General features: G+C 39.2%; 1 protein-coding gene across 1 annotated transcript; it reads right to left on the bottom strand.

Annotated features, from left to right (window-relative positions):
• Positions 1–765: 765 nt before the first annotated feature.
• On the bottom strand, positions 766–3,458 carry LOC112561663. The gene is made up of 5 exons (XM_025234266.1): positions 3,311–3,458; positions 2,630–2,803; positions 1,973–2,184; positions 1,193–1,465; positions 766–951 (listed from the first exon to the last, which is right to left on the bottom strand). Exons 1-5 carry the CDS (start codon positions 3,456–3,458, stop codon positions 766–768), a joined length of 993 nt encoding a protein of 330 aa, XP_025090051.1.
• Positions 3,459–10,959: the final 7,501 nt, after the last annotated feature.

Genomic DNA, 10,959 nt, shown 5'->3' on the forward strand with positions numbered 1-10,959 from the left:
CTTGCACAAAAGCCTGCACAGGAAGATCAACATCATAAATAAGGCATAAACGATTCCTTAATTGACATCTTGATCGGACTATATAGCAAACTATAAAACATGATCAAACCCTTGCCCAAGGGAGGGAGAAATCTGTTAATTTCGAAACTACATTTAAAAAATGAATGGATTTGCCAGAGATATGCAAATACCTGCAAAAAATTGTTCCCAGGTAAGAAATGATGGGAGAAATGCTAGCAAAAAATTAGGAGGAGAAAAAAGAGAAAAGTAAAAGCCTGCACAGGAAGATCAACATCTTAAATAAGGCACAAAGAACTCCTTAATTGAAATCTTGATTGGACTATATATCAAACCATAAAACATGATCAAACCCTTGCCCAAGGGAGGGAGAAATCTGTTAACTTTGAAACTACATTAAAAAAGTGAATGGCTTTGCCAGAGATATGCAAATACCTGCAAAAAATTGTTCCCAGGTAAGAAATGATGGGTGAAATGCTAGCAAAAACATAAGGTGGAGGTGTATTGTTCAATGTTTAAACTTTCACGAAAGTATCTTATTTTATGCCTTTTTCTCATCATGCCCCCTGCTCAAGTGATTGATTCATTCAGAGTAAGGAGGTTGGCAGACCAGTAACAGAGGTTGCTCTGACAGCAATGTCGTTGTTGACGGAATGCATGAGAGATGATGCAACAGACCTGTAGCATATGTCACTTATCCCTGATGTCTCTTCATCTGCAGCAGCTTTGCTCAGCAGTACATACTGTTCATTCTGCACTGTCTTTCACTTGAGTCTGAATCTGGGGCTGGCCCTGCAATGTTGGATAATGCTGGAAACTATCGGCACTTTGAGTGTTATTCCTGCTGTCTCTGACCACTTCCAGAGGGACTGGGCTCAGAAATGGCATGTCCAAACAGATTTGCGAAGATACTGACTTCACAGAGTTTGGGACCTGTTAAGAAGCAAGTCAGTCATTAAGGTTCACATTCTGATATACACCTGATGATTAACTGCTGGTAATGTATGTTTGCCAGAGTCAGCATAGCTTGCAAGTTAAAGCTATCATATGGAGTGCAGGTATTTTGACATTATTTTATTTGAGATTTGTTTTAACAACGAAATTTCTTACTCTGTGAAAATCATTTATAACAGTACTGTATCTTATTCTACCAGCTCTGAAAACATAGTAATACCTGAAACCCTGGAATTTGACATGAGCCTCCTTCAAAGTCAGCATCCCCATCGTTGATGCTACTACTGCTAGCATAGCCATGCTGGATGTTGCTGTTGAGCATACTACTGCTCCCTGTTCTGGCAATGGAAGAAAATGTATATGTTGAGGCAGATGGCATCATCTCTGAATTTGCCCATTTTGGCCCATCTTGCTGATGTACTCCATGAGAGAGATTCACAGGGGCCTGCATTGTGAAAGATGGTGGGTGTGGAGCTGAGGCCATAGATCCAATCTAGAAGAAAACAAATTCACAGCAAAAGATGACTGAGTGTGCTTCAATCTGTATTCAGAAAATATTTGTAAAGTGCGTCAAGTCTTCTAGCTGTACAGTGGGGGAAATGTTCTGTAAAAATCTGCACTATTGTTATTATTGGAAAATAAGAGGTTTTGTGTGATTGCCTTCTTTCAACTAGAAGGAAGACAGTATCCACTCTGCTTAAAGCTGCAAATAGTATAATTGTAACTTCATTTTTTAAAACCTGCATTCTTAGATTCATCAATGTTTATTGATGATTTTATGGGAAAATACAAACTGCAATTCTGCGAGTCCATCATGTCTGACATTATTTCAGTGTTAACATCTAATATATCAGATTCTAGTGTTAGGGTCTGCAAGTAAAATATTTCTTACAGAATTTATATATGGTCATCCAGAAGGATAATGTATTCCACTAGCAGTTCCTGTAGCAAATGTCACCACTGGTTAATGATAAGCACAGCAAGAACTCTAAATCCTTACTTGTCTTAAGCTGGTGGTTGCGTTGATCTTGTCAGAATTGTTTGACACCAACTCCCTCAGCTCACGCCTACAGCGCCTGCGGTCACTGTTTAAACTGCAGTTTGCACATCCACACCAAGCATATGGGCAAACATTGCGATGGCTTTTGATGCGTACTCTGATGCTGTCATGTACCCAGCACTTGAAACACATTGGGAAACGCTTTAGTGGATCTACAATGAAACACATAGGCATACGCTTTAGTGAATCTGAATGTTAAAAGATAATCCACATACTGAAACCACACACTAAATGTAGCAGTACCTCTAAATGATCACATTATGACTGCATACTACAAGCCTTTTAAAGGCGAATGGTGATAGCAGATTTGGCATGCAGATAAATGTACTGGCTATGTCCCAGTTTGATTTAACATGAACTGATTTTTGAGATAGTTGCAGTACATGGCATTTGGTAGGCTTTTGTTCTGAGCAATATATACACCATTGTCTTCAACAGCCACTTGTGTATGTTCAGTGCTGACAAGTGCAGAACAAAAGAATCCTCAATTTTAGGCACATTTCTGAAGCATACATGTCTTCTCTTACGGTGCAGAACCTAGTTCTTAAGCAAGCTTTTGCACATTAAAGAAATTCAGGACACGTAATGTTCAGAAACCTGCATCCTGCGATGGTGGCTCAATTGTGCCTGTTGCTATTGCCACCAGCTCAGCGTCCATGTCTTTTTGGCGTCTTAGCCTGGCCTGAAGTTTGGAAATTTCTTGCCTACGCCGTATAAAGTTGCATCCTTTGCACAAGCATCCCTCACGGTAAATACAGTATGACTTGTGTCCTGTAACACCATTTGCCACTGCTTACATGCTCTCTGTTTCATCACTTGTCTTCTCTCTATGACTAATAGATGCATATACTATACAGACTTTACTAGCAACTGAAATCTTTCATGTATATTAATGCACACACATAGTGCAAGGTCTTTCAACAGCTATTTTTTAAACAGCTCAAGTATAGTTATGTTTTTATTTTAGATATATATATATACACACACACATAAAGTTTGTGCCAAAACATATCACTTTAAGATGATATCCTTATTACACATTTTTGCTGTTCACCTATGTTCTGTTTTTTTCTTATGCGGTAAATTCATTTATTATCTGAAACCATTGTGCTTTCACGGTATGATCTAAAGTTATATAATGTGTAGGACTGAACATTTGGCAAACTGTTCAGTTTCCCATGCAGAACTGGTTTGTTGCTGTAGTATTATTTATGTATTAACTACTACAAGACTTATGTCTCTTCCTTTCTACAAAAATAGTGTAAGGACTATTAATACCTGTGATACCGATGTCAACTCCATGAATTTTGCAGAAAGCACACTGATGATACTTTTTATGGGAGTTGTTTCTTGCTGGGTTAAAAACCTGAGTGTCAAGGCCAGACTGAGACAAAGAACTGGACAGAAGCTGTTGTGATGAAGTCATCTGGATGATTTCTGGTAAACAGGAATAAATACTACAGTCCAATATTGAGATAATCACTTCAGTAGCTTAAAATGAGAAAGAAGTATGAATAGATGCTGTAGATATTTTAAAATGCAATAGTACTTAATGTTCTATAACAAGCTGATTAACAGTAACAGGAGTGGCACATAGTGCAATCATAATTTCAAAGGTATATGTAGACTACATATGAATGCTTTCTTATGAGACAATTTTTATCAATTAAAATGTTGACCTGCAATAGTGGGAATTTTATTGAAACAGTCCACTGCTATCTGTATAGCTGTCAGCAGTTGACTGAAAGGAGATGTACAACTGCTAGGTTAGGCCTCCAGTGACCATTAGCTTCTTACACTGTCATTAACAGGATTCACAAAAAGATAATAAATTTTGTAAATAATAGCATTTTATAAGTGTCAAAACTCTTGTCTCTAAAAATATTGCACAGTTAGTTCCCTTCAGCAGGATTCCATAAAACACCAATACTGAACGATTTCCTGCAAAGCTGTTTTGTGTACCTTCAAGCCTTAGCCTTTTCATTATTATCATCAGCACAACCTCCACTACCACATACCACTACAACAAAGTCAATCATACCACATTCCACTTATCAAAACAATGTGTAATTACAACACACACACACACACACAGAAAAACAGCCTGTAATCTAAGGAAATGAGACATCAAGCCTTTAACAGCTCAAAGAAAACTAGGAATAGCAACATAGGATAGCCAGGGAATTGCTGCTTACATTGCTGCTAAAGTTTTGGAGCCTTGCTTACCATTTGTCCTCAAAGGTGTGATATGTTTTTTGTATGAATAGACCTTTAATGATTCTGTCAGTACATAATATGGTAATATATATACACACACATGCATGATTTACAGTCACAATGTTTAGGTCTAGGATGGACTGCATATTAAACAGTGGTGTCATATGATTATAATGGAGCTAAACAATGCCACTTACCTAGTTAGCAGTAATGTCTAACACACTAAACTTGGCAATAATTTTGAGGATGGATAGCAAAGTGGTTAAAGTGTCCGAACTGACAGTCTGGTTCAATACCCATCTAGTGCAGCAAATTTCCCTTAGTTGAAAGGTTGTGTTTGTGGTAATCCTGGTATAAGCAAACTTACTGCACTGCTAGTTGTACAAAAAGGTAGTGTAATAGTTAAAACACCCGCTTGTCACTATTGCAGACAGAAGTGGTGAGCTCAGATATACCTTGGTACACTCGCTGTATGTGACACCAGCTATTGAAGTTTGCTCTGACTCACCCCCCCCCCTCAACTCCAATTTCCCGCCAAAACAAGCAATTAACTAACCAGCCAGTTGTATAAAAGTATAGCAAATACAATTACATAGTACAGTGATGCCCAACCTTTTTCGGCCTGCGGGCCATACACATTTCCGACACGCGTGTTACGGGCCGCTTCACCGCAAAAATGCAAACTCGAAAAAAAAAAAATAGAGCAGATACCGATTTTTTTTATTAGAAACAAGTTGTACTTACCATTAATTATTTAGTAATTAGTGAGATATTTGAAGTTGTTTTCCCGAAACCAACTTCTGAATGTCCGGCCTCATCGTAGAGACACCAAGTCGGAGCACTGAATCGAAATGTTCGTCCATCGAAAAAAAGATTGGGAAACGCCACTACGTAGGGATAAATACTTCTTCTTCCCATTTTTCGTTTTTCTAGGTCTTTTTTTATTACTAACATGCCAATTTCTTGCACTGTGGGCAGCTGTTTCGCGGGCCGGATGGCACCGTGTCACGGGCCGAATATGGCCCGCGGGCCGTAGGTTGGGCATCCCTGACATAGTACATAATGATTATAACAAACAACTATGATGTTTAAACAATGACTAAGTCACCTAATAGTGCCTTTCTCAGAACTGTCTCAATTTTGTTTGGTATATTTATATATACGCGCGCACACACACATATATATATACACAGTAACGTACGTGTTCCCATGGGAAAAATCCCCAAGTTTTAGAAGTAAATTTTTTAAAATAAAAATATCCGAATTGACAACAGCTATAGAAGTAGGCCGCATTCACTTATATGCTGACTCAATTGTTCTTACAATATGACTTTAAATAAGGTGACCAGACGTTTCGGAGGCGAAATCGGGACACGTGCCGATGATGGTCTCGTCAAAGAACGCCGAAAAAAGCGGGACATTTGATGGACTTGCCAGAAAGCCAGACAGCGGGACAATGGGCGTCCAGCCCGACGAGCAGGCGAGACACGAGGTCAAAAGCGAGACTGTCCCGCCTAAAGCGGAATGTCTGGTCACCTTACTTTAAACAGATTCCAAATTTGACTCCATACGCAGATGCAGTTGGAAAACATTGGGGAAAAAAAAACAATGAAAAAGTAAAGTAAAAACAAAATGTAAACTAGATGAAAGGTTTGTGGAAGGAACAGGTTTCATAAAATTTTGATAATAAAAATGATAGTGGCAATCTCTTAATCACTTACTTTCAATTATTGCAAAGAAACATATCCATTACTTCACACCAAGTAAAAGACATTTCGAAATGATTTTCGATAAGTACTTAAAAAAAAAGCCTACCCGATCAGAGTTTCTTCCGTAGCAGAATATTCTTGAATACAATCTGAATAATGTTTTTTTCGGGTTCAAGCTTCCACGACTGGAAATTACTTCAGCAGTGCAAGGACTAATTGTGTGATCAGGTGGGACCGCCCTATTGAGTAGGGATGTCAGGTTGCTATCATGCCTTTTCAACTTATTTTTACTTGAAGTTAATTATCTCTGGGAAGGCCTGTGACGAACGATGAAAATCACTAAAGCATGAAATAATTAAATTTAGGTGTTTTCAGAGTTAACAATGACAAATTCTACGAAATAAAGTTAGGCAACGTTACTGGCCTTTGACGAGAGTGAACTCGCCCAAGTCTCCAAGTCGTAACAAAAAATGGCTAAAGTGTTAAACAATTTTAACCACTAGGAAAGGCGAGGATCAAGGGCTGACAGGCGAGGAGCGGAAGGGGGTCGACAGGATGCAGATGCGCCAATGTGGTTGGGAGGGGTGGAGGATGAAGAGGGGGGGAATGAGCGGAGACAGCTAGCGTGAGCCGACGATTCTTGGACTCACGGGAAACTTGAGCAAAAAAAGCCGTTTTTACAAACCCCTCCCCCAATACCGACAACCCCCCCGATCCCATGTGTGTGTTGTCTGGCACTCGATGTCTCCACACAACACATGTTTCACACATGTTGTACACGCACACCATCGTCAGTACAACAGGTAGCACAAACACACCCTCGGTCCTTCACGTCCGTACACAGACAGTCACGTAGTTCATTAGTGGCAGTGGCAAGATGCACTGGCAGGTTCCGATGGCAGTGTGGCAGTGACACTAACCTGTGTCTGTGTACCTGGCATTGATGTACAGATGCTAAACATTCTTATCGCACGTTACGAAGTGTGGAGATGAGTACAAACCTTTCTTTTTCCATCTTGCTACAGGGATAACTGTGCTCAGTACATGCGATGTTTCAGTGTCCTGACTGATGACGAACACAATACAAGACACTCCGAGGCAAGCTGTCATGTTTTATTAGATAACTCAGACACACAACACAGGAGAGGGGAAACAAGGGACATAACTAAGATATAGGCGAGGTTAATCCACCAAGTGTCAGCATCGCGCCGCATCCATGCAGCGTGGATGGATACTACCTGCTCTACTCTTTAATCTCAAGTCAAATCAGACTTTACTGTCTGTCCAGGAGACCCAGGACAGAAATTTTTCTTCGCTCAGAAGAGAAGGCACACAGACATTTAACACACAGTTAGGAGTAAAGATACAAGTAGTTTGGATCCCCGTCAAATGGTAATGAAATTCAAATACTGTAAATTTTTGTGTATACATTAAATAAATGAGCTGGCATTGCACATTGCAACGAAATGCAACTCGGGAGATTTCCATGTCGTGACTCAGGCACGTCTTCTTCCTTCAATATCTCCGGCCTGAGTACTTTTCCAGCCTCGTTCCCTCCGAAAATTCTACAGCTGAACAATATTCAACAAATATTCTGTCATGGTTAACCCTTTTCTCGCTGACATTCTCAGTCATTCTCTCTTACATGCTTTCTACGCTTGCAGTTCATAAGTAGCGAAGGGGTTAAAATAACCTAAAAACATGGAGGCACGGACTGGTCGATCTTGACAGCTACTAAAAGTCATTGTCATTATTTGAAACATGCATTTAGCAATGAGCAAAATATTTCTTACTTTGGTTTCAAAATGTAATTTCTTTATTTTGTTCATTTGACTAAATCCTTTTTAAATGTTGTTAGTGTTGACACAGTGTTTAAACTGTCAACTAGCACAGAGCTTTCTGTCAAGTTGTAAATTTGTAAATAATGGTAGAACCCTGACTTCCCTAAGTGCGACAGCAATGCCCTTCCCTTGTGTCAAATGCTTTTAAATGCAATGTATAATCTAAATGTACAAACTGGTCAGGAATGAAGTTATTCCAGGCAATCTCCTCTCACTGTAAGAATTATGGAAATATTTAGACACAATGCATTACACGTCCTTTGTAGATAATACAATATCAGATTACACGGTATTGATATTAGAGAGGGCCAGCTTTTTGGAGTCCTCAGCATGTTTACCACCACTTATAGTTATTGCTCTGAGTGTTGTTGACACCTTGAGCTTAAATGTTTGGCATCGCCATGTTTGCACCCAACAACATGGTCTGTTTGGGTGTACACAATTTTCGGTGTTTTTCTTGTATGTGCCGTTGTAGCTAGTGAAACTTAAAGATCAACGGAATTCGATTTTTCCATCGACTAGTAATGGTCTCCACCTTTAGACTGCCACTAATTCATTTTAACCCTTACCTAGAGCCCCGGTTTTCAAACGTTTCCAGACAAAACCACTTTCGAAAATTTGAATTGACAGAGTACCACCTCCCAACCCTACCCCCAATGAATACATATATATATATACTAGTCTTGGACTTTGTCATGGTGTTCACGTACCACTTACAGTTTGAAAACTGGGAACACAGGAGATCGGAAGTGTTACGGTCACGTGACATGATAAGACACGGTCAGACCTCACGTGCAAGACGAAAGAATGTCAAAGAGCGCGTCAAGTTTTGTTGTTGTTTATTTTGAAAACTAGAATGTCCGAGAAGGGTGTAGCTAGGAACTTTAAAGCCCCACCGGTCATAAAATTGTCAAACTTTTTACATTTTGGCCATTTTGAGATTACTTCATACTGTCAAAGTTCAAATTCTGTTCTATTCACTCACCAAGACCGTCGTAGCAGCTAAAAAATGTAACTCAGTGAACTGAATTCTGCTGTCGAAATCACCATCAGTCATGTGGTAAGCGAGCTGAAAATAAAGTGAAGTTTTAATTTCTGCTGTAAATCTCGGTAGTAATCAGAACTAGATGTGAACATTTACACATTTGAGTCAACGTGCAATGCTAGTTATTTATGTACTTTGTCAGGAATGTAGGGAAACAGAGCTTTACATCTTTTGCACAGATAACAAAGGTTGGGTGAGGGTTGGATGGTCTTACTCCAACCAAATGTAACAAACAGAATGTGAAGACAATTATGTGTAACATTCCTAACAAACAATGAAAACTGCTATCTAGTCAAGTTTGTAGCCATTCAGTGTCTAGAGAGCACATCATTTTAAGCCCCTAAAAGGCCAGACAGCTGGTGCTTTTCCAAGAAATCTTTGACAGAAAATAAGATACCCCCTAGCCACAAAAATCAACCATCTTTAATCCATGTGACTACAGAGGTAATTCATAAAATAATCCTAGCATACAGAGGAACAGAACATGAGCAGCTGCCCAAATTCTGGTGCACTCAATGATATATCTGTATATTTCATGAATAGGTTATTCTTATTCCTATTTGCCCCCAGTTGAGCATAGGGCCGCAAGAATTCGTTATACTCCCCTATCAGCTTTTAAAATAATTCTTTAATTGATGTTCATCCCATCACCCTGCAACTGAAGGCTAAGAAAGATGAGAGTGTTTCCTACTAATGCTGCTACTTCAGTAGATGCTCACAAAAATTGGAAGCAATATATGTGACATCATCACTAAATGTTAGATAGCAAAAGACCAAAGATGGCAAAAACCATGAAGTTAGTGGACACTGAACTTCTATATAACTAACTAAACCTATAACTGTGTTGCTCAATGTTTGCAAACACCATTGTTTTTATTACTGTGTACTTCTCTGAAGCCTAGTCAGCAGTTGGGTACACAACACAACCATGTTGACTTTTCTAAAAGTGAATAAAATAATTAATTTTATTAGTAATGTTAAAGTTATATGTTGTAACACATTGAAAGATGGTTATATTTTTCATTCAACAGGTAAATTACATGAAAGGCTTAGATAAAACAAAGTTACTAAGCTTGAACTTTCTGTTCTCACTTTTTCCGTTCATTGTTTTTGTTACAGTTTGTTTACTTAAAATCCCTATAACTTTATATTGACATGTGATACAGGCCTAAAATTTGAATAAAGTTTTCTTTATACATATTTAAACCTTTCATGGGAGAGCTTTTTTTAAAAAAGTTAGTGGTTTAGTAGTTACTAAGCTTTCACTTTGCTTTACCTCGCCTTTTCAGTTTCTTGTTTTAGCAAGCTTGTTTACTTCAAAAGTTTATAACTTTATATTGACATGTGATACAGACCTAAAATTGAGTTGGAGTTTTCTGCATCTACATTTAAACATTTCTGTGAAAGCTTTTTAAAAAATATTGAGTAGTTTAGTAGTTACTAAGCTTTCTGTTTTTCTTCCCATGTTTTCTTAGTTTCTTGTCTTGGTTAGAGACTGTTTACTTCAAAAGCTTATAACTTTTTATTGACAAGAGATATAGTCCTGCAATTTGGTTGAGCTTTTCTCCATACAAATTTAAACATTTGTGGGAGAGCTTTTCAAGAAATATTTAGTAGTTTGGTAGTTATACCGTTTTAAATCAAAATTTCTCAAAATTTAACATGTTCACTGGACAGATTCTTCCTTTTCCTAGTCGCCCCCCCAGTGCAGCAAAAGGCCGCAACCACACCCCGCCATGGGACCCGGTTCTGGGCATCCCTTTCCAGTTGCGACCAAGTCATGCCAGCTGCCTCCGCCTCGCCGTGGACTGATCTCATTGGACATCTTCTCAGGGCATCTGATGGATAGGGTTGTGATGTCCGCATCCTGGTTTTTGCCTTGGCCGTGACAAGATGGGTCAGCGAGCTGACACCGAGGGCTTTCGCCAACACGGGTCATAGGTCATTCCAAAGAGGGATCCTCCCGTCCAGTCCCTCGTTGTGCTTGTGATGTATTTGCGGTTTCTGTAGCAGAGGTCTTTTACAGGGTGAAGTTGCTAGCCCCACCGCCAACCCTCCTTCTTCATCCGGGCTTGGGACCAGCTGGTTACTCGCGGGATTTCCAGGGGAGTTCTG

The sequence above is a fragment of the Pomacea canaliculata genome, linkage group LG4, assembly GCF_003073045.1.
Source record: "Pomacea canaliculata isolate SZHN2017 linkage group LG4, ASM307304v1, whole genome shotgun sequence".
Classification (NCBI taxonomy): Eukaryota; Metazoa; Mollusca; class Gastropoda; order Architaenioglossa; family Ampullariidae; genus Pomacea; species Pomacea canaliculata.